This window comes from Parasteatoda tepidariorum, chromosome 2 (genome assembly GCF_982258835.1).
Source record: "Parasteatoda tepidariorum strain Cologne lab strain chromosome 2, Ptep-v5.0, whole genome shotgun sequence".
Classification (NCBI taxonomy): Eukaryota; Metazoa; Arthropoda; class Arachnida; order Araneae; family Theridiidae; genus Parasteatoda; species Parasteatoda tepidariorum.
The window spans coordinates 24,557,399-24,582,584 of NC_141756.1; the positions used below are offsets into that span (position 1 = coordinate 24,557,399).

The 25,186-nt window shown below is 29.4% G+C and overlaps 2 protein-coding genes across 3 annotated transcripts in view; both read left to right on the top strand.

Moving 5' to 3' along the window:
* The first annotated feature begins 652 nt into the window (after positions 1 to 652).
* Positions 653 to 8,969, top strand: LOC139425074 (uncharacterized). The gene is made up of 6 exons (XM_087155191.1): positions 653 to 817; positions 1,507 to 1,646; positions 3,562 to 3,698; positions 7,050 to 7,213; positions 8,185 to 8,283; positions 8,961 to 8,969. Exons 1-6 carry the CDS (start codon positions 653 to 655, stop codon positions 8,967 to 8,969), a joined length of 714 nt encoding a protein of 237 aa, XP_087011317.1.
* Positions 8,940 to 25,186, top strand: part of LOC122270604 (uncharacterized) — a 52,830-nt gene continuing 36,583 nt past the window's right edge. For both annotated transcript variants that reach the window (XM_087157022.1, XM_087157023.1), the window contains exons 1-5: positions 8,940 to 9,032; positions 16,173 to 16,248; positions 18,840 to 18,885; positions 20,810 to 20,856; positions 24,410 to 24,485. In XM_087157022.1, the coding sequence (XP_087013148.1) occupies positions 8,975 to 9,032; positions 16,173 to 16,248; positions 18,840 to 18,885; positions 20,810 to 20,856; positions 24,410 to 24,485 (303 nt within the window). In that variant the 5' untranslated portion in view covers positions 8,940 to 8,974. The remainder of the gene's footprint in view (positions 9,033 to 16,172; positions 16,249 to 18,839; positions 18,886 to 20,809; positions 20,857 to 24,409; positions 24,486 to 25,186) is intronic.

Consider the following 25,186-nt stretch of genomic DNA (forward strand, 5'->3'; position numbering starts at 1 on the left):
TTAATCTTCGGATCGGGTCTAAAATTGCTCTTTGTAGTGATTTCCAAACCAAAACTGACTAAATATAAAAAAGTTGAAATAAAAAACTAGTTTTCAAAGCAAAGCAAAAACTTCATGACCAGAATGTTAATTCAAACATTCAAGACACTACCTAAAAACGAGTTACTCCTGAGTTACTCTGTAATCATAATTTTGAATGTACATCTTTTTAAATCTTTGAAAAAAATGTATTAAAAAATATACAAACTGATTATCACCTACTTAAGCGATAAAAAGCAAAAATCGCAATTGAATTCTGACGAAAGACTATTGAGAAAAGAGGGTATTAAAACAAAAAACTTCTTTGATTGCCTGACAAAATGTTCACGTATTTCAATTAAATCCAATCAAACTAACGTGTAATCAAATATTTTTTATTGTTTTCAAATCCATCTTTCTCAATTTCTGAAATATTTATGCGTGAATCTTTTCGTGAACTTCTATGGTTAAAATAACTGGTCGTAATAAAAAAAGTATACTAAAAAGCCAAATTAGTAGAAAAATTGTACTAATTCATTTGGAAGAAGGGTAAAAGATTTCTATACAATTATTGATGCAAATAATGCTTACAATTCATTTTGGTAATAGGTACTAATTGGTTTAAAAATAAGCTATGTACTATAAAGCAAAACTAAAGGAGAAATGTTTAATTGAGCTCCAACATATGAAGGATGCAATCAATTTGGCAGCGTTCTGTTGGCGATTGGGCAGTTTGAAGGAAAAACCTTCAAACCGGACAGTCACCCAGAAACGTCCGGTGCTTGTCAATCGTAAAGAAGTAGTGTTTCTTTACAACAACAAGAGACGACCACATATAACTTTGGCGACCCGTCAAAATTTATATGAGTTTGGGTGGGATATGTTGCTCTACTCAGCTTACTCAGTTGACATTGCGATATCAGACTTTAACCTGCTATGATGTCTTAAAAACTCCTTACATCGAATAACGTTAAATTCAGATGAGGCTGAATATCAGCACTGTTTCAAATTTTTCAAAAATAAATGGTAGATTGTTCTCTGAATCAGGAAATATAAACTCTCCAAAAGATGGCAAAAAGATGTTCAACAAAAACGAACATATATCATTGATTGACCTTCAATATTTGTTTAAATATGCTGGATGGAAAAAGGTCCAGGAACAAAAAAACTCAATGACTCTCTACTCAACCAGATATGTATGCTAGTGCTTAAAAAGGCAATCTCTGTCTCCAATAATTAATATGATGACCATTTTAGAAAGGATAAAAAATAAATATAAATTACTTGATAACTTTCTTATTTCTATAAAAATACAAAATTATTCTAATTGCCTAACGTATGACTTAATATTCAATACTGCTTATATAGACAACCAAGCAAAATAAATAACAACTACGTTGCTATTAAATCTTAAAATATGAGTTTATGGTGCCATAAAAGAGAAATACATAGATCGATGATACATAATTATCACTTTTCTTTAAACAGAACTGTACTGAGTTATTAACAGATAGTGGCGGAGGAATCTTCACTAAAGATCTTTGGAACATAACTAAACATGCAACTCACACAGAAAGTATGTTTTATTCCTGTTTTGAAATCACGGGAAACGAGAGGAAAAGCTGCGAGTAAGTACTAGAGTGTTACCAAATCAATGAATAAACTTGGAAATACATAGTTATTTATTTTACCGGTTTAATTGTTCTTCGTTAGTTTATAGGTTACTATTTATAGGGCCATATGTTGAAATAAATTTGATCTAAAAATAAAATTCTTGATGTAAATCTTAATTCTTTGTAACATTGATTTACACTGGTAGACAAATTAAGAGATGGAAAGCATTTTCGCACATTTCTATGAAGCTATTTCTGGACGGTTATTGATATGGAGGGAACCTGGAACCCGATACCATCCCAGCAACATAATCGAAAGGGACCTTTATGCTGGTGGAGGACTCATGGTTTGGGCAGGGATCATGCAAGATGCCCGCACACTGTTCCATTTATTTGACAATGGTTCCGTGAATGCCCAGAGGTACAGGCAGGAGGTCCTAGAGCCCTATGTGCGTCTTTTCAGGCGCGCTGTTGGCCCCGAGTTCATTTTTATGGACGACAATGCACGGCCACATAAGGCTCTCATGGTTGGTGAGTATCTGGAAAGCGAGGATATTCAACGAATGGATTGGCCAATCAAATCTCCTGACCTGAATCCTATTGAACATGCTTGGGATGCTCTTGGGGGATCCATTGCGATGCGCCAACCTCCCCCCAGAACCATTCTGAAATAAAAAATTGCTCTGGTGGAAGAATGGGAGGGTCTTCTACAGATCCTCTTTAACTCGCCCTTATTAACAGCATGCATACTCGTTGTGCATGCTGTATGTCTGTCAAGGGTGACCATACACAATACTAGAGGCAACACACACTGTACAAGCCTCATTTTTATTGTCATCTTTTATCCTTAAGTTCAGACTACATTGGATTTATTGGCAATAGGTCTTGACAATGAAAGGCACTTTCATTTTTGTTTTGCATACTTTATTATCATGGAATAAGCTATATCCATATCAAATTTCATTTATTTATATTCAGTATTTTTTTAGATATTTGGGAAAATGTCTTCCATCTCTTAATTTTGTCGACCAGTGCATTTTTCATCCATCCGTTTTTCTACAATAAATTTTTAAAAACTGTTAGTTTAATTTAGAGTTTCTGATATATACCTTTAGTTAGAAAGTGATAACAATAGCTTTAAGATTGTCACAGAGCTGTGGGGTTGCGAAAGCGAAAGAGAGTGTGATTGGTTGCCACACTTGGCGATGCTTCTTTCTTATACCACTTTCTGCCTCCGAGCTGTAAACTGTTAGCTTCCACATTGATTTTTAATGTAACGTTAATAATTTTTTTATAGTATTATGCGTTGTTTGAGTTAAAGTTGTATTAATAATGAGATTTAAATGAGCAGCATTTAAATGAAGTGTGTAAATTACGGAAAATATTGAAAAAAATTAGATAGGTATTTTTTTTCTTCCTGTTATTATTTTTATTTATAAATTTTTGTCACTCACATGAATAGTTTCGACTAAATAAAAAATACTGATTTTATTTTACTAAATTCAATGAAATCTTACTATCTTTGCGATGGAGTTTCAATGGATGTATGTTTATGTCGATGGAATTATTCAGTCAAAATTTCGATTATTTTCCAACAAGCTCTAGCATTCAAAACAGTACTGAAGCTCAATGCCCGATGTCAATAAAAGATTCAATCATGTCCCAGTCGCTGCTAGCTGAATTTATAGCGATATAAGCATCGAAAAGAATTTAAACATCAAAAAAATAATTTGTTACCAACTTAAATTTTTTGATCAGGTTAAAACTAGCAAGAGCTCTTCATTCTGATATCCTATATTGTTAAGCGAAATTTAAAGCCTGTAAAATACTTTTTTGAACTCTGTAGCACATAATTAAGTGCTCGCATGTATATATTTAGCTTTTTCAATCATTCCATTGTATATATTTAGTTTCACTGTTATATATTTAGCTTCTTCAAACCAGAGAAGCGATTATTTCCAGCACCTCAACATGGAATAACAGGACGATCTCCAATATACTGCTACACTTTCAATTCAGCAATTGGAAATCCTAAAGCTCGGAAAAAAATTTTCCGTAAAACTACAAGTAAGAACGAATTTAGAAAAAAAATTATAATAAAAAAATTAGATTTTCAAAGTAATATGATTCATTATAAAATTTTAACAATCAATAATACTAACTCGCACATTTCTGAACATTGAATTTTATCGAATCCCTAAATTATAGTAAGCACTTTGGAAACAGGGCAACAATAAGAAAGAGATAATGCATAAAATTTACATTGAAGAAACTAAGACGGCAAACAAAAAAATGAATTAACAAAACACACAACGATGAAATAAACAGCATCGGCGTAGCAGAAGTAAAACATTTTAGCATATTTTATTATGATGTTTTCACAAATATTTTACCACAGAGCATGTTTTACCATATAGAGTTAACAATTTATCAACTAGCATAGTCGTAATGTAAATATTTAAAATCATTCACAAATGACACGAATTCTAATGATGTTTCGTAAGAAAAATAATTTAAAATTTTTTAACTCATAAAAAAATAATTACTTTGTAGTCTCGCCATTTTTTTATAATCAATTGCCATTGCGACAAATTTCCCTATGATAGAAGTCCAGACGAAATAAGTATACTTTCTGTACATTTTTATTCAAAGTAAGACACGTGTGTTAACAATTTTCAATTTTCACCGAACATAATGTTTCTAATTACAACATTGGTACTTATTACTAGAATCCGTCCAAAACATGAAACAAAACTCTAGATCAGTGATTCTCAACCACTGTGACGCGAGACTTTCGTGTGACGCCAAATTTTTAAAATGTGCCGTCAAATATTAGAAATGATACAATAAAAATTATAATGCTTTTTTTTATTACGAGTAAAGTTTAAATTAAAGAAAAGTGTACATATATATATATAATATTATATATATATACTTTTTTATAATTTTTCCATGCTTTAACAGCGCGAACGTCTTTGTCGGCGATTGTCTTGTCTCTGACAATCTTAAAATAAGTTAAAATAAGAAGGAAGTGTTTCAATTGTCTTTGACACACAGTTTTAAAAAATTTTAAAATAAGTAGGAAATTTAATGACTATTAAAATAATTAACAAAGGCTAAAACAAGCTAAATATTAACTTTCCAACGGAAATAAAAACTAATCATTAAAGTAAGCTATGCAGTTATTAGTTATAAAGGCAAATTAACAAAAGATAACTAACAGAAAAATAAACTAACAATTAATAATTAGCAAAAAAACTAATTAACAAGAAATCACAAAAAAATAATAATTAATGTAAAAAAACTGACAGTTAATAACTATCGAAAACAAGCTAACAATTAATAACTAGCAAAAAAATAAATGACTGTTACTGACTAATAAAAAATTAGTCGAAAGAAATAATTAATCCCTTAATAAACGCGCTTTTGTAGTAGATATTATTTTGTTTCACATTCATAATTATTATCACAGACTATTTAACACAGTGGTAAGTAAATTGGTAAACAACTTTTAAACTATTTTTTTTCATTGTGTGCCGTCAAATTTTCAAAATTTTTATAAGTGTGCCGCCACAAAAAAAAGGTTGAGAATCACTGCTCTAGACTATTCACAACACGCTTTAAACATAAGATCAAAACGTAATACCACTACTTAGAAGTTAAATATTAGTATTATTTAAGTATATTTCCCACCAAATTCATAAATTTTATAAGTCCATAGGAAGTTCTTTTCCCACCTTTGATTTGTACGGTCATCTACTGATAACTTCAGAAAAAAATAATAAAATAAAACTATGAAGAGATTTGTTTAAATAAATGAGAGTAACAATATACGTTTGATTTGTAAAAGGTTAAGTTTATTACTTATGTTTTTTTGGGTTAAAGTATAATTTTAAATATTGTTTATTTGATCGCTGCAATAAATTCATGAGTAGTAGTCAAGTTGGTTGCTTGGTCTCGCGTGACGGGGGAATTTGCGTTCCTCCGCGATGATCTACCGTGACGGAGAGTATAATTTTATTGTGTTACTTGATTAAAAAACTTCATTCGCTTAAAAAAGAAATATTTGAAAGAAGAGTTGGCATTTTTCAAGAGCTCATAAAAGGCACCAATTTTCTAGACTAGCCGGTTTTAAATTAAGGAAACAAAAATGATTTGAAATGCGATATCGTTACCAACAATGAATGGGAAGTAAAGATGAGACACAAAATTTGAAAAACCTCAGTAGAACAAAAATAAAGATTAAAAAACAGAACGAAAAACATTACAGTGACTTAGTATGAGCGAATCAGGGTAAAATGCGCTATGGAGTGGTGGTGAGAAACTAATCTCGTTAACAATGAAATCAGCATTCATATGAATAAAGCAGGATTCCAGGGTATCAAGATGATATAAGTAGACTTTTCGTAATTTTTTTTAAAAAATTTGTTCATCTTTATTTTTATTTTCTCTTGACAATTCAAGTTTTTCTAGTTTTGTTTGTTCTCTTCATTTTCCATTTTTTTGCAAACAACTTTCCGTTTTATACAGGGTGTTTATAAAGTCCCGGACCCATTTTGATGTTTAATGACTCATAAAATAATAAAAGAACGATGATACCCCAATGAGGTGGTGCACCATCTTGTTTGCAAAAAGACATGTGGCTGAAGCTCTTCTAGTTGTGGAAATACGAAGGTATCATCGAATACGAAGGTATATGTGAGCATCATCGTTCGTAGTTCTTTGAATGACCATTTTCCAGGAAGATGGATTGGGCGAGGAGGTCCAATTCCTTGGCCACCCAGGTCACCTGATATAACGCCGCTGGACTTTTTTCTTTGGGGATTTATACTGGACAATGTTTACAGGAGGATCGTGTCGAACATTGATGACCTAAAAGCCAAAATTACAACCGCAATAGCCTCTGTGGATGCCGACATGCTTGCCGCTACCTGGCGGGAAATTGACTATAGACTTGATATTCTCCGTACGAAGAAGGGGGCACACGTGGAAGTTCATTGACAAGGGTCGTGAAACTTTTTGAGTTTATCTAACCATTTATGTTATTAATTTAATCTATCTTTATTATTTTATGAGTTATCAATCATCAAAATGCGTCCAGGACTTTATAAACACCCTGTATTTCAAATCATTTTTATTTCTTCTCATTCATATTTGGCAAATCGTGAAAATGGGCGCCTATTTATGAGGGCTTGAAACATACCGACTGTTATTTTAAATCTGAATATTCTTGAAGTAAATGAAGCTTTTTTATTAATGAAGTAATATCTTACTTCTTCAGATTGATTAATGATTAAATCCATTTATAGATAAGTGACATGGTAAGATATTTTTTTAATTAACTTAGAAATGACTACTTTTTACTTAGAAGATTAAATAATATTTCGTCCTTAAAATTATATTTCTTTTTAAATTCAGAAATAGAACTTGTCCTCTTGACCGAATATTTAGAGTATACTATTCAGTCTCTGACACCGGGACTTTTCATAGCAGTTCATGATAGAAGACGGATGGTGAACCCGTTCATCGAAGGAGATATTTTGTATGGTGGTAACAAATATGTATATAGTATTGAGAAAGAGGTTAGTAAAAATTAAGTTTTTGTTACGTAGGGAGAATAAAAACTATAGTACAGGGAATTAAACACCTGCCATTTAAATGTTTATAATTAATTAATTACTGTTCATTAATTAATTATTGTTTGTTAATGAATATAATAATGTTACGTATCCTGAAGATATTATATTCTTAAATTTTTTTCTTTTCAGTTCTTAAGAAGCAGTTGAATCTGACTTTATAAGAGACTAATATAATTTCGTAAAAGGGATTTGTTCCGCCTTGTTTAAAATGGCAACTCCTAAGTTGCATTAAAAAATGAAATTTAAAATAAAAAACTCATAAAATGTAAGTAGTATTTGCTACTTATCAGTGACCTAAAGATATAAATTCAAATATCAGAGGTCATGAGAACAAAAGCCAGTTTTCGTCTGAGTATCGGCTAAAATTTTTAATATTTGGATGCATATTTTAGAATGCTTGTGGAATTGTAATCCTTTTTTCTTTCATTCAAACAACCTATCTAACAACTGATGATTGAAACATACGGAATTAAGGAAAAAAGTGAATAGGACAAATTTCTTCGTGTGCGCAAGTTTCATTTTGAAACTAATATTGTGGGTATTGGAAATTAAAAAATATTCGAATCGTATGTTTCTAATCGCGTTGTGGAGCTGAAACATGCCAATTATTAGTTTTATGCTTTCTTAAATGATGTCGTGAAAAATTCGACTGGAAACATTTTACCAATAATAATAAAAACTATCTTACTATTCACGCCTATATCTATTATAATATATCTATTATCCTATATATTTAGCAGATAAAAAACAGTTAAGTTGTAATAGCAAATTTTGGAGATGAGTTACATTTTTATGAAGCATTTTTACGATGGTCATTGAAATAAGGCCAGTGAATAGAAAAATTATTTGCTTGTGTAAAGTCGAATATGTTTAAATCCCATATGCATGGAATCATAAATTTTTGTTTTCTAAAGATTCAAACCACCCTGTTACCAGCTCCTTATGACACCAATTGTACGGACTTCATAACTGCATGGATTCAAAATAATGGAACAGGTCCTCTTGATCCTAAGGTAGATTTACTTTACATTATATTATATTATATTATATTATATTATATTATATTATATTATATTATATTATATTATATTATATTATATTATATTATATTATATTATATTATATTATATTATATTATATTATATTATATTATATTATTCACTTTACATTATATATATAAAAATATCAAAACCTGTTTATTAGTTCGATTTAACTTATAATTAATAATTCAATCATAAATAATTAAATAAATAGTTTCAATCATTGTTTGTTATCTTCTCCTTGTTTATTCGTGCAATTAAACGGATTTTGGGTTTTTATTCAGGTTTTTTTTTTAAGACGCTTTGATTCATCTGATGTTATTTTATTTAACTTCGAATCTTACTTAATATTTTGAATCTTAGATGCGAATATTTGCTCAGTAGTCTGAATCTTTGTCTTCAAAATCTTGGATTTTATATTTTACTTTTAGTTTTTAGTTTAAAATCAAACAAACATGATTTTCCTAAAATATACCGTTTTTTTTTAAAATTTTTTTTTTTATTATTATTTATTTTTTATTTTATTTGTTTATTTATTTTTTTAGGTTAACAATCATAAGATTTCAGAACATATTAATAAATTAAGCACTAAAAATGTAAAAAGTTGCTTTCTTTATATTTTCAGGATTGTTTCTACAATTGTGTTTTAGATGCATTAAAATCAATGAATTCTTGCATTCCTTCTGACTTTCCTGTACCTCACGAAGAACTAATGTGTCAAAGTATGAGAAAGATTGAATTTATTTATATTTTAATTTTTACACGCTGAATATAATCTGGAGGGTAAAAAAAGAAAATAGCATATAAATCGGTATAAATCAACACTACAAAGTTACGCACATAGTTAAAAGACAAACACAGAAACAATTCGTTAGGCTAAAATAATTGAATTTCTTTTCTATAACTATTATTTGCCCTTCCATAGGTTTTGTTATCATATTATATACAGAATGTCTTTAAAATTCATTCAGTCAAAATAAGGATTAATTGTATTCAGTATCTTTTGGCTCAAGGTCAGGGCTGCTAATAGTCAAAAATTGCCATCATGTTTCACCGGTATTTCACCTTACATATATATCTCATTATTTTAACTTATTCTATGATTTCTATATACTTGCAGTTTATGCGTTTATGCGCAGTTAATAATATATATATATATATATATATATATATATATATATATATATATATATATATATATATATATATATATATATATATATATATATATATATATATATATATATATATATATATATATATATATATATATATATATATATATATATATATATATATATATATATATATATATATATATATATATATATATATATATGTGCGAATTTAGAATGTATTTAGTCCCGTAGTGGACCGATCGTTAAGACACGACTTCCCAGCGGATCACCGAAGTCAAGCATCACTGGCTACGGTCAGTGTGCGGGTGGGTGACCACTTGGATCAGCCTGCGTAGTGACCGAGATGTGCGGTATTGGTCCTCGTTAAACTGTTCTACCGTAAAGTGCTCGACTTCGCGTGCAGGTCGTTGGGCTACCGAAGCGGGGGTGCCATCTCCTCTGCAGAGGATCAAAATTGTGATGGCATGTCTTCGAATCATCCTCAGGGATGTTTCCCAGACCGTCGCCAATAGCCCATTGTGCAGCTCTAGTGCGACGTAAATGAACAGCAACAACAGCATGTATTTAGTGCCTATGAAAAACTACAATTAACATGATATCAAATGTAATCTGTTATCAATAGTAACTATTGCAAAAATTACTTAAGCATGATTGGAATCTGTGATAACAAAGCAGTTTTTGATGGGGGGAGGGTTTCCTAGATGAATAAGTACATTTTCTCAGTTACTAAAACTTTTTAATCCAAAGATTAATTCTTTATTTAAATTTGCACCCATTAATAAAATTTATTACACATAATTGCAATCAATAACAATCGATATAATAACACAATAATCAATAACACTCTGCCAAAATTTTACGGTTCTCATATAAGAATATCCTTCTTCCGTTAATTTGGATTGATGATACAAAACTTTTTTTAAAAATTTTAATTCGTACTGAAAGCAAAATTTATTATTTTTAGTACTCTAAAATACTTAGTAACGATTAATACAATTTTTAAAATCATTTTTGCGAGCGAAAAAATATTGGTACCTGTTTCGAAAACCTGTAAAAATCTCAAATTATTTATTGACACAAGTGACGCTTAATTTAATGAGATATAAAATACTACTCGTATTGCCTATATAAGTGTTTTGGTAATGAGAACCGTCTATATCAATAAGGGTGGATATTATAGGTACTTTGGTAATAGGTTTTTTCTACCCGCTGAAACAGTTAAGTACACTAATATCACATTTGTGGCACTTAATACGCAATCTTTAATTTTTTATTTTTTGTATTTTTCTGTGCAGTAAATCGATATAACACTTCTCTCTACATCCTGTCTTAACTTGCTCCGGTCCAAGTGATCACGAGCTCTCTTCAGTCTTCATTACCTAAAAGTTGCCTCCGGTTGAAGTACCATGCAGCTCTCTCAAGTCATCCGCAATTCTTGAAACGGGAAGAACAGACTGTATCCGCCGTCAGATCTCTATTTTCTATGCAACATGCCATTTGCAATATGAAGCGAATCTCATATAGCTCAATACTGTTTAGTGGTAGTGAAAAAGTTTTGCCAGTATGCAGATTCAATCAATTTAAGATCAGGGTCTTCCATTTGGCCTTGTCTTTCTCTTCGTCACTCCATGGATTTGGTTTCGCTATCTTTGAAACCGTAACTAGGAGTAACTCGGGATTCAATGGCTGATATTTCTGCAGCAATATCTGTAGCTTTCATGGCATGACTTCCTCAATAGTGCACCGACATTTCCTTGCTAAGTACCTTTGTTTTGACAAAACTCAAGTTGATATTTCTATCACTGGATTATATCCAATTTTAGATAAGTTATATTACTGGGTGGAAGATTTTTTTAGTAAAAAAGACTCAGTATTTTGATGCATGCACAAAAATGGAAAGCTCGAAAGTACGCTATTATTTTAACAAAAATAGACTAATGTTTTGATTTTTAATTTTTGGTTGCGACACTAAGCTGCTCGTATAACGTCCTTTGTCACGGAAGAAGCCAGTAGCTCTTTTAACATTACCTGGTAGGCACCTGTAAGCCTAAGGAACGGTATTGAGCAACTTCACATAGCCACAGATACTCGATTATAGAATGGGTTATATTCACACAATACAGGGCAACACAGATATAGACATCCCTGTCCCACGCAAGATTCAAACCAGTGACCATTGGATTCGCTGACCTCTCATCAACCAAGCAAGAATATAGATTATTTAAAAATTATTTATTCAATCTTTAAAAAAAAATTATATTTTCAAGCATTTTCCTATGATTTTATTGAATACTTCTGTGACAGATGAGCATTTTCTAACACATGGGATTGTATAACAGGATTCTTTTATAAAAAAGTAGCGTATGCAACGCCGACGGGGTTTTGTTTCATAAATATATTGTTTCAAATAATCTGATGTCCTGAAATTCGATGAAAATGCTATCATAATTTTTATTTCATTTAAATAGATGGGTAGTTTGCGTAAGTTGTCAAGCTTTTGTGTATACAACAGAAATATCAACATAATTCAGAATTAGCTTTCATTGAAGCTATTATTCTAACATTTTGCGGAGTGCATGAAAAGTATCGAAAATCATTTTGATATTGACAATTTGTACAAATCAAAACAAAATAGGCTTTATTAATATCAGTCATGAGAATAATTCAAAGGAGCCAGGATATAATAAATGAAGAGACTTAAAAATTTCAGTTTGTTATAATTATTAGGAAAGATTAAGAGAATCTTCAAAACAAAATCAAAATCAAAATAATATTTTTAAAAACCACGTTTTTGTAGTGGAGAATAATTATTAAAAAGCAAAAATTTGAAAAACGTGGGGCGCATGAAATACCCAACAGTAACAGTATATGTGTTCATGAGAGTATGTGTATGTATATCTGTAACCGTATCTGAATGTGGATGTGGTTGTGCATGTGTATGAGTAAGAAAATGTGTATATGTATGTGTATTTACTGTAATGTATGTACTGTATGTAGTGTACTGTTATGTATTTCATACGCCCCACGTTTTTTGTTTTTCAAATGTTTGTTTTTTAATTATTATTCTCCACTACAAAAACATGGTTTTTAAAAATATTATTTTTATTTAAACTTTTTTTTTGTACTCACTTCCAAAATCTCAATTTTACTTTCACTCACTGTACACAAAACTTTTCAACTGACATGTGACACTCATTTGAAATAATCGAATCGACAACAAAAGACAATCGCGAAAATATTAATTTTTCTCTAAGTTTAATTTTATTTTACTTTGTATGTCTTTTTCCACTTCATTTTCATGCATTGTCATCCAATTCTGAACTATGTGCCAAATTTGAAGTCTGTAGCTAGTCGGGAAGTTAGTTTAAAATCGATTACAAAATTCCACCCTAACAACCATACACGAAGGCAAGTTGATATAAACGTGGTAAAAACAAGCACAAGTAACATATACGTTTCACACATCACCATATTCATGCGAATAATAATTCTGTGTGCTAAAGTTAACTAAAGTTCAAAGTTAACTAAAATCATAAAAAATAAACTTTTACATTGGAAACAAATAACGATGATAATTATCCTCCTTTATCATTTAATATAGAAGAATATTTATCTAATGCCTTATGCGGTAATTTCATGAAATACAAATTAAGAATAGAGTCAAAGTTCGAAACAACACAATCAGATTGCTGGCAAATTCTAAATGGATGGAAGCTAGGATAAGTCATATTATTACATAAAATCGATAAAATATGCGTACACAAGAGAAATATAAAATATATTCAAATAACATTGCACACGCGCTCCATCATTATCGAGATTAAATATACTGTACACGTTTTTAATTTAATCGCATTATCTATTTCTTGGTAAGAAATTTAATGCTTTTGAAAGTTTTAATTAACTCATTATAAATATAAGCACTGCATTTTGCACAATAAATATTAAGGAATTATTTTTACAAATAAAAACTCACTTGATAATCGGCACAATTATCTTGAACAATGATGAATCTAGTCTTAAGTACATTCATCTTGTAGATGTTTTCAAATAACAAATGTTCTTTTTTTAAGTTTTCCAGTTTCATAAATCAAATTTTTACTTACCCGTGGAATTCTATCAGCTTCAACAGATTTCAGTTTATTTTTAACCGTTACCACTGTCCTAATATTGAATAATATAATGTAAAAATATTCTATAGCATATATAATATAATTACTAGTATGTAAAAATACGAGCTAACCACGACGAATGTTTTAAAATTAAATGAAAATGGCAGCAAACGATTTTAGTCTGCGTAAATAGTTCCGATTGGTTTTCCAGCTCACGTGACAAAAAACGACTGATTTCAAAGCAAAAACTGATTCCATTTATCGTTACAACGCCAGTGCTCTAAAAAATACGTCAAAAGCTGCAGTAAAAATTGCAGCATTTTTTTTACAATGCATTATTGTTACCATCTCTGTTATTTTATCTTCACGGAGAATTGTTCCTTATCTTTCCATTTTCTGTAGGATTTATCACATATGTTGTTAAAATTCGCGATCGCAACGAACTATAGGGGGCGTTGTTGTATGAGACGCTTACCTGCGATTTCCATATGAACCGTCATTCAGTTACTCTGGAGACGTCGTTAATGTAGCATGTAGCATTGCAACGTTCCTTCTTTAATGTGGCTTATTAAATTTAAAAAAGAAAAATGCTTGATATTCTTTCTTGTACAACCGAAAACAAAATGGTATCTCTTTTTATTTGAGAAGGAATATCCAAAACACATCGGAAAAATATTTGTACATTAACAGAAAAAAATATGTATATTCTTATAAGAGTTAAAACCTAATGCCCGAGAAATAGTATTACTAAATTTAATGATATAACATGAAAGGCCCATTTAAACTTTACATTCTATAGTTTTAAGAATCATATTAGTTCAAAAATTAAAATGAACAAAAAGTATACATAAGCCTCATAATTTTATGAAATTTAATTTTGTAAACAACGTTTTTTGACAACAATTTTTATCAAAAAATTTCAAGTTTCAATAAAAATCATTATTTAGAAACTAAGAAACGTAAAATAAAGAATGCTGACGAAACAAAAAAAAAAAAAAAAAAAACAATTCTTTTTTGTCGCCATTTTTAGTGCTACGAATATTCGTCTTTGGGATTTGCCAAAAACAAAACAAGATGCAATTTTATTTTTTCAGGAGGGAAATATTTTACCGAAAAAACGAAAATGTACCAATTCCCACAACATAAAACTTTATCTTGGCAAACGTACGTTTTGGAAATGTTATTTCATTTGGAATCTTATTCATCAGAGTTCATATGGCGATATGATTGTTTTGAATCTATGCTAAACTCTATATCGGCTCATTTTCCACCGAAATCCAATTAACTATTTTGATTTTAAATAAAGTGTTTTATTTTATGAACTGTCGCAAAAATTTTAAGTGTAGATTGGCGGCACTTAAAAACCGCCAAATCTGTAGCGGCGGTGGCGTTAATACGTCGTAAGTACCGAATTTTTATTCCATACTTTTCTGAATCATATTATTTCAAACATTGGAATATACAAGAAGTATACATAAACACATAATGTTATACCATTTAATTTTTCAAAAGTATTTTGAGAACAATTTTTATCAAAAAATTATAAACTAAAAAACGGAAAATAAAGAATTCTTAGGATAAAAAAAACGATTTTAAGAATTATTAACATTGAAATAAAAACTTTCATATTGTTTCTTTTTTTATTATTCTTATAGTTCTTAATCAGACGTAAAAAACCATTCTGTAGAGAACCATCATCAAATGAAAAAAAAAATATTTACAAGCAAATTTTTTATTGTAAAAATCATTGCACTTACCTGATTTATGATTCCCGGAGAATTCCAAAATGATAAGTTCCTTGTTTGAAAACTTTATTCTCAAATAATAGATACATAGTTTATATCTTCATTACTTTTAGATAACATACTACACAGCAAAATTTTATAATTGATATGAATTTGAATATGTAGCTAAAAACAGAATAGCTGAATTCTAGTTGAACTTATTCTTTCAAAATTAAAAAAAACTTACCAAGAAAACGATTTAAATTAATTAAGAATCAGCACAAATGGCACTATTTCAAGTAACTTGGATAATTTTTTATTGTTGTTTTCCGAATTATATGGATACAGAAATATATACTATTCTATAACGAAGAAGAATATGCTATAACTATTACAATTCTGTATGTTCTGAATTCATATTTATTCACTGGAATGACGAAAGCAATGTTGACTTCACTTTAATTCGTAATGAATTGAAGACAGAAGAAATGCATTTTACCTTAATACACACATCTGTAACAGTATCCGAAATCGGAAGTCATTAGTTGCAAGTTTGTTGATAATAGAAATTAAAAATTATTGAGGAATTTTTCTTCAAATGTTTGGCGTGTTCTGTTCCTGAAAGATTTACTAATATTCTGGAGATTTTTTTCAAGTTCTTCGGCCTTTTCCTTAGGGAAATTTTGTTTCTTATTTGCTGCTAAAAAATGGCGTCTGATTCAGTCAATGACTTTGATGGAACTAAATGAAAACGTGATAAATTAATGTCCGATATTTACAGGCTCCCGCTAGACGGCGTACTCGAGCGTTGCGATCGCGAATTGTTTAAAAACAATAAAAACAATAAATCATAATATTATCTAACATATTTTCTAATCTTTGCATAGGGCAATTATTGCAAGAAAAGGATTTGAATCCGATTAAAGAAAGCTGTATAATCCGTTGTGGCAGAAAATCTTGCTTGTAAGTGATAAAATTTAGCACAATTATTTTTAATTATTTTCCTTTTGCATTTACTTTCCACTAATCTGGCAACAGAATAATATTTACAATTTTGACGCCTGAAATAATCTGTCGTTCAAACTCGTTTCGATTGCAAAAGAGGCAACTTAAAGTTTACTTAAACCTACGGAAATAAAATCACTCTGAATGAATTTGAATCTAATAAATTTGTGAATGGGATACCTGCAAGTGACATAGTAGGGGTATCTCGATCCTGATTTTTTGTTGAAGCTTGGCATTTGTTTACGTTAGCAACTGTTATTTCCATTCTATTTCGAGTAAGCCAAGTCCGTCAAGATAAATTCTCTTAAATGATGCATTTTATATATGTTTGCACGAAGATTTCAATTCTCTCACTATACATTTCTTACATAATACAAAGACAAACATAAAGCCATATAGAACAAGCTAGTTATGCATCGAAAATGCCAGGTACACAAAACAAAAATACATCAAGGTTACAATCAAATATTAGAACAAATATTAAATTTAAATAAAGTAAAGGAAGTAAAAGGGAAAGAATGATATTTCAATTAATTCCATGTGTGATACAGCACTGTATTTAATTAGCACCACGTTAATTAGCATTCCAACTAATGTAGAGAAACTTAGCTCGGCTTTAACACGCCATTTTGTTTATAAGCGATCAGTCGGTGCTAATGACATAGCTCAAATGTGAGGGTGTACATGTTTTTCTTTTTCTTGAAGTGCAAGTATCCAATTAAGTGCCAAACTCAATCGTTCAAACAGGTGATTTCAAATATACTAATTACTATGGTTATGATAAATGAAAATGACCATAACTCCAAAAGTTATGCAGGGAATTTAATGAAACTGGCACACATTATAATAATACACATAATACACATATAATAACACATTACAATAACACATTATAATAATATAATAAGTGCACATAATAATGCAAAAAATAACATAAAAAGTATTAACCACACATTTATGGTGATATAGATATTAGCATAGCTCAAAAATTATACTAATAATTAATATCAGTTTTTGAGTTTAGTCATTAAAAACTACATGGTAAAAATTTTGCAAAATATATTGTTCAAACAATGTTCACCTTTATAATATAAATAATAAAAAATAATAATTTAAAAAAGAATATTTTTTAAAATAATTTATCTATGGAGTAACGAGTTTTTAAATTGAGCGCAAAAATAATTTTTTGTCTTAAGTAATTCTCAAAATCTTTTGAAATGCTCAAAAAAAAAAAAAAAAAAATGGAATCAGCACCAAAAAGAACGAACTTTCCACTGTTCTCCTAAATTATTGGTACCAAATTTTCTAAATTGCGGCTACTCCTTTTCTTATATTCTGAGGGTCAAATCCAAATATGTCAAAAAAATGGCATGTTTATTAAGAGAAATTGGACTTTTGTCTGATTTCGAAACTCACAATATGGCCTCTACGAATTAATAGTATAGGTAACTTCAGCCTCTCGAATCATTAAGCCTTTGACCCAGATGGCACACCGGTGTCCATTCTACATATTTTTCTGGCGCTCTGATTACGAACAAAAAATGTGTTTTAGTATTTTTTAACTGTAAAATACAGTCTAATAGTTACGACAAAAAATCTGTTGGATTTTCGGAATCATATTTGTTCCAGAATATAAAATTTAGAAAATGTAGTTTGAGTTTTCTTTCATGCACATTTTCAAGTCTAGAAATTTTGCAAATGAAAGAGATTTCAATGATAAACAACCGTTTCTCTTAGATCTAAATAACTTCAAATAAGTATGAATTTGAAAAATGATTGTTTGAAAGTGATCCGTGTTTGGAAGACTTTACCTTTAATGCAGAAATAAACACCGGTGTTTTATGCTGTATTTTATAAAGTATTTCATAAAAATAAATTATTAAAATACTAAATATAATATTTTTCACTTATTATGAACTAAATTAATACAAAATAATAATAAAAAAAACTTATGAAAAATTTGTTTAATAAAGATTTTGCGTCAAAGGGTTAAGCTTGTAACTGAAATTTCAGTCCTTAAATCAAAAGTTATTACGATGGTATCTTTTCAATTTTTCACACTCTAAATCGAATATATTTATATTTATCAAGGATATATTTATATTTATTCTTTCAAATGCATATTGATGTGCAACATGCATGATTAGATATTCTTTCATGATTGAAACTGTATCAAACAAATGACCTTCTTTTAAACTTAACTTATTTCTCATGTAATGGGAATGACACTTTGATTTTAACCATTCGGGTCTAAGACGAAAACACTCTATGTAAACTGAAACCTAACTGGTGTTTGTTAATTGAATCTAAAGGACAACAAGTTGACTTATGAAGTTCCTTTCCTTTCATTTCAAATTAATAAAGCTATTTAAATTTTAATCATTAAATTTTATTATAATATTAAACTGCGTGTTTATTCAAAATTTTCTAAAAACAAATTTTTTCTCTCATAAGTCATTTTAAAGTCCTAAAATTTATAATAAAAAATAAAATCAAAGCATGCACATATTTAATTAACAAATTATAGTTTGATTGTGTTATTTTTTCAGTGAAAAATCGTATGAAGTAAAAATTTTAAGAGGAGGGGAAGTACCGGTAAGTTATATGTTTAACAAATGTTTTTGGTCTGTTTCTCGTAATTATATTCATTATTTTTGAATTCAGACTCAAGTTCTAGCTGATTATTGGAAGTATTTACGAAGGGAAGTAAACTGTCTCGGAAACATTATATTAAGCTTTGGTATAGTAAGAGTACTCACAATTTCGAAGTTATAAGAGAATGAGGCTTGATTGAGCCATTCCAGTTTTAGATAGACTTTTGGTTGGCAGAAGCTTTTTGTTTTCAAAACAGATTTGATATTCTATTTTATCAATTTATGGTAATTTACTTGACTCTGATGGCACTTTTGAGTAATGGCAGAGTTGTGTGTGCTCATCTTTTTAACTCTTATTTCTCTAAGACGTTATCCTTTGATAAGTGGTTACGTAACCTGACTTTCTACAGTTTTTGAAAATCATAAAAATCAGTTTGTTGGATGACAATTTTTTTAAAAGTTTAATTTGTTCTTACAACTTCTTTAATGAGATTTTTTTTGTAATACTAAATTATTAAATATTCCAAATAAAAGATAGTTGGTGAACTAAAAATAGAGAAATCCAAATTTATTTCTTCTGCTCTGTCAAAATGAAAAATAAGTAGTTTCAGCAGACAAAATATTAGTTTCTAATAATAGTGAATTTGTTGTTTAATACAGTACAGGTAATGTCTACACTGTAAAAAATTCGGATGAAATTTTGGCTACAAGTGCCGTTACACAGGATGTCGATACATTTTATCGTAAAATCCTTTTTTTTTATATCAATTTAAAGTTTTAAAACACAAATTTTGCATTTATTTTTTATGTGCTTAAAAAATTTGTTTGATTTCAGTGAATATTTTTATTAACTGAATTATTCAAGCTATTGCACCAAAACATAATACAAAAAACTTAATTTTTTTATAAAAATGTCCATATTTGCGTAAGTATTTAAGCTAGGTTTATGAAATTTTGTGCAGTTATTGCAAATAATAATCAAAGTTATAATCTTATTACTTGATTTTCTGGCATAGGGTGTTCAAAATTACTTGTTTATTTCGTTATTTATTTTCGGTCCCTAAAACATTTTAAAGTCTTAAATGTTGTTGCTAAATATGAAAAAGGGTATTAACTAATTATCTCTAAAGTTTTCCTTCTTTATTGTAAGGTTGTGGATGCGTGAATGGGAATATCGTATTTCAATATTCCAGGGTCACAAATTGGGGTATGCAGGACAATGGAAACTTTCCGCGTCTTAAAGGGGAATGGAGAAAATAATGTGGTGTCAACGCTGGAACTCGAACCCCTATTCCGTCAGTCATGAGATTGACAGACCAGCCCTCTAGGCTATAACATGTACACAATTATATGTACCATTAGGTGGGCCTAGTTATTGCAATAAAATTCTGGTTGTTTAACTGTATTAGTTTAAAGCAGTGAATAAACAATTTTTCTCTTAGAAAACAGTTTGAATACCATCTCATTTAGTATCTTTTGGCTGTCTTGTTTTAATATGATAAAATAGCAATTAAGTAAATTGTTATTTACGCATTTTTTCCGAGACATTTCTAAGAGCGGGCTTTAAAAAAAGAACTAAATATTTAATTAACGAAAAATATTTGAACCCCAAGGAACATATACTTTAAATTTTTTCTTATTTTTTATTTTCATGAAAAACTACGCTTTCGCTAAGTTAGTAAACAAGTTAAACTATTTCTTGTGAAACCGCATCTATTGCAATCGATTAAAAATTATCGGATATATTAAGTTTTACATTTTCCTTTTATGGTCATCTAACAGACTTACCCAATGATTTAGTGATATACATAACACCTGAATCATACGTAATCAATGCAAGCAAGAAAATCATTGCATTTATATTTCATTCATAGATTTTATTTCATTAGGCACTATATCTGTATAATGATTTCATATTTTTTTAGTGCAACTCATCTATCATAACAGATGAAAAGGAAGCATTGTTTTGCAAGTGAGTTTTTTGAAATGACTTAATAAATACAAAACTTACTGAAAACAACTATAAAATGTAATTTTATTCCTGTTCATTTTTTATTAAAAAGCATTTTTGCAATCTAATACTTAAATAAGCATTGAAAATATTTGTAGCAATTGTAATTGTACCCTTATACACTTAGCAATGTTGGAATCGCTGTGGTGAATAATTTCGCTCAAATTTACTGCAACACACTGTAAAAAAATTGATGCAATGCCTATCCGAATTCGGTGATGAAAAACCCCCGAAAATCGTGTACTATTTTCAGTTAATAACGAATCGAAAGTTCATACAAACGTTAAAGGGTGTTGTTTAATCTAAACTCGAATTCATTAGAAACCTTACACCAATACCAGATGCATTTACTGCATTCATGATTATTTTCGCCATTTTTGACCTAAGTTTGGATCCATTAGACCTCTACGGTTTGTTTAAATTCTCTCACGTAAAGGTAAAAGTTTCTTTTCCGTCTCACAAGATGAACATTTTATAGAAGCAGAAATAAAATCTCATAAAAGGCATGTTTATTTTTAGCTATATGATAAAGATAATTATATTCTCAGAAAAAGATTTACATAAATCTGATTTTTTTTTTTAAAAGATTTCATAATATACAATTTCTTCCAGCTTTGATGCTGCTAAGTTAGTGCTCTGTGCAGAGTGCATATTTGATTAAAAATTAATTATATTTTAAGAATTGTTGTACAAAAGTATTCGATATTAGTTTTTCTTATTTTATACACAGTAATATATTTTGGCGTATACTTGCCACGACTTTTGATGTTAGCGTTTTAAAGTTATCTATAATTTTTTGTAGTGTATGTAGTCACTGTTTTAATTTACTGTTTCTCTGTTATAGTTTTATTTATTTATTCCTTTACTTTTGTTTTTTTATTTATATACAACACATATTTTTAAGAGCATTCATGATCAATTTTAACTTTATTGCAAAAATATTTCGTTTTTAAAAACAAGCACATTTTTAATAATATATTCACACTAATTCTTTCAAACAATTGATATTTGGTCAATTTTATGTTATTTTTTTTCACAACTGCAGTTCTGTATTTAAAAATGTATTTAGCTTATATCTCAACAGGAGAAACAGTGACCACTACGCAATAAAATTTTTTAAAGTATATTTCATCGCGAAAATAACTTTACTGACTTTTACGTGTAGCATATCTTATTATAAATTAAAAATTTTAATGTTAATGCATAACAAAACTGCGTGTAAAGCAGTGAAAAATAACATTCTTAAAGTAGAGAAACATTGACAATCTAAAAATAATTTGTAAATCTAAAAACAACAAAACAGTGTGCAAAGCAGTGTAAAATAACATTCTTAAAGTGGAGAAACATTGACAATCTGAAAACAATTTATTATTAAACGTTAATTTGATGTTAAACCATCCTTAGAATTGTGTGAATTAACTCTTTTTTCCAAATTAACACCAAATTTAGTTCAATTCAAAGGTTGTATGAAATATTTACCCCGACCTGCCCCAATTTAGGGCATACGGGTAAATGTTTATTAAAATCAAGAAAAACAGAAAAGTACATAAAATACAAAAGTAACATTACAGAGTAACATTATGTAAACATTACAGAGTCTGATGGCAACAGCAGTAAAATAATTAAAATGCTCCGAGAGTCCCGCCTTATAGTGCCGAAGCCGACGGGGCTTCCCTTATAGTGAGCCAAAGACACAAATGAAAAATTTTACAACACATCGCAGGAAAGTACAGTATGACATGTAATGCATCATGTGCAGGCAGTACATAGGATTAAAACGAGTAATATTACGGAGTAAGTTGGGTCGCTAAACCAAAGCGATCATTAACATTGTGACAGGATATAAAGGACACAAAGTATAAACTGTTGATGTATTCAAGAACAGTAAAACATAAAGTGAACTATTAAAAAAAACGTGTACCTGAAGTGAACATAAGAAAACATTAAAAGGTCACAGGTAAACGGAGGTCCCAAGTTAATATAGGTCAAAGAACCAATACAGTCGATGACAAATTGACAGCAGGTAAGACAGAAGAACAAGGCGTAAGGAGCCAAGAAAATCTCAAATGTAAAACAAAAGGAGGTGAAGATGTAAAGTGGTAAAACAAAACAATTATCAAATACAATTAAAAGGCGATGCTAAAATTTGCAAAGCAAGGAAAGGCAATGTAAATAAGCCAATTAAACAGCACAATGTAGTGAATATATAGATTAAAACAGAATTAAAAAGCGAATGAGATAGATAAAACAACAAAACGTTGCCAAAATAACGGGAAGCGAACAGGCGGGCAGCCCAATAACCAGGACTGAGTTTAGTTCGTGTAGATCGGATCCAAAATGTCATCAGGGGCGAGTGCGTCCTCCAGGGTGCGTTCAAAGGTTGTATGAAAGCCATAATTGCACTCTAAATTCCCTAGTGTTTACACCAAAAGTGGAATATCTTCACTTCTGGGAGCTCCAATGTTGGCGTGGTTTGATTTCGACCGTAATTTTTTACAGCCGATAACAAGTTAGTGAGTATTTGCTGTTGTCTACAATGTTGCTTCTCATCTGCAGGTACTTAAGTTTGCCGCTAAAAATATGTATGCGTGTCATACAATCATAATAATGTATATTTGTTTTGTTTGTATATGTTTTTATAAAGTATGTATATGGTTTTAGTTGTGTTATAAGGATATTTGTATTTTAATTATCTGCAAACTTCTAGTCTCTGCAAACGGTTTTAAATAGTTTTATAATGTATCATTTCTATCGACTCCTGCTCCGTTAAGCCTATTTCGAATTTAACAATATTCTCTCTGCTGTGCATGTGATTAATTTATAAACTAATCTTATTTTAGGATTAAATGTATGTGTACAATGTGTATGTGTATGTGAATGTACAATCTAAACAGCTGATTCTTACTTTATATTTCCTCGTAAAAATACCTTTATAGTTTCTTATGTTTATCATATCTTACCGTAACTATAAATTTTTGTGTAAATCGATAACAAAAATGGCGATTGTTAATGGCTTCTTTACACCAAGTAGTGTAAAAAAATTCTTGGTGTTTTTCAGCACTAGGAACTATCCATTATTTTGGTGTAGTGGATCCCTCCTTTGGTGTAAATAATGGCCCTCATTTTTTGGTATTCTAACCCCCCGAATTTTTTTTACAGTGTAGATCCGAGAGTTACGCATGGTGTTCCACTGTACCACTTAGTTGTGAAGTAGTTGACACCACTTTTGGTGTTAAGATGCGCAAAAGCTTCTAACAGTGCAGTAATATGATCAGTTGAAACCACATAATTATATATCTCAAACTTAACTACACTCTACAACGAGTAAATTTTGGCAAAAACATGGTTTAACTTAACACTTTATTACGATTGAGGCAAATAGTTTAACCTACCACTATTATGGTTCAACAATGAGCAGTTTATCAGGAAAGATATCACTAATTCTTTTCTTAATAAAAAATATTTTTGAATGAAAATGAAGATAATTTTTATATGAATTTGTAATATTTTGCAGGCTGAACAACATATCTTTGACGATAACGTTTAACCAATTCTCACTTACAAAACTGACTTCTGTGCCCAGAATACAAGTAAGTAAATATGCAAACTTAGATGTTTTGTTACAGAAAAATTGTGCTTTATGTAAATACAATGATTATAAATATGCTTTAAGACGAATTTGTGTCCTACCACATGATATAGTTGGTTTTGAACTAAACTTGATTTAAATTACCAGCTATTGTATTTGGTCTTTATCTTAAATATATATATTTTTTAATTTTTGGAATTAACTTTCTGTAGCTTTGAGAAAGTCCTATTATTTTTTCAGCATTCAGAATATGTATAAAATCCACTTAGTTCCTTGGTTTTCTCTTTTTTTCTTTGTACTTTTAATTACTTATTTTCCATTTCACACATAAAATATTAAAAATATATAGATATCAAAGTCTTCAAGAAATATTTTTAAAAAAATAAATAAATAAAATTTTATTGACTTTTTCAAAAATATTTATTTATTCATGAGGAGTATTAATTATTTCCTATAAAGTAATTATTATTTCCTTTTAAAGTTTTTCATTTTTTTACTGAATACAACAACTAAATAAAGAATCAAATCGATTTGATATACTCTTTAACTTTGCATAGAAATTAAACTGTGTGAGATATTGAAATACGTTTTCATGTTTTTTAAAAAAGATACTAACAACATTTATTAGAAACATTTATTATACTTTTTTAGAAATACTGCAAAGTTTTTTTGATGATTTCAAAAAGGCTGCTGAATTTTTAA

What these genes read in the sequence shown, in the direction of transcription:
- LOC139425074 (XM_087155191.1), top strand. Translation starts at nt 653, where the DNA reads ATGTACTATAAAGCAAAACTAAAGGAGAAATGTTTAATTGAGCTCCAA. An exon ending in TGCTTGTCAATCGTAAAGAA is followed by an intron (nt 818 to 1,506) that starts GTAGTGTTTCTT and finishes TTCTTTAAACAG; the next exon opens with AACTGTACTGAGTTATTAAC. An exon ending in TATATAGTATTGAGAAAGAG is followed by an intron (nt 7,214 to 8,184) that starts GTTAGTAAAAAT and finishes TGTTTTCTAAAG; the next exon opens with ATTCAAACCACCCTGTTACC.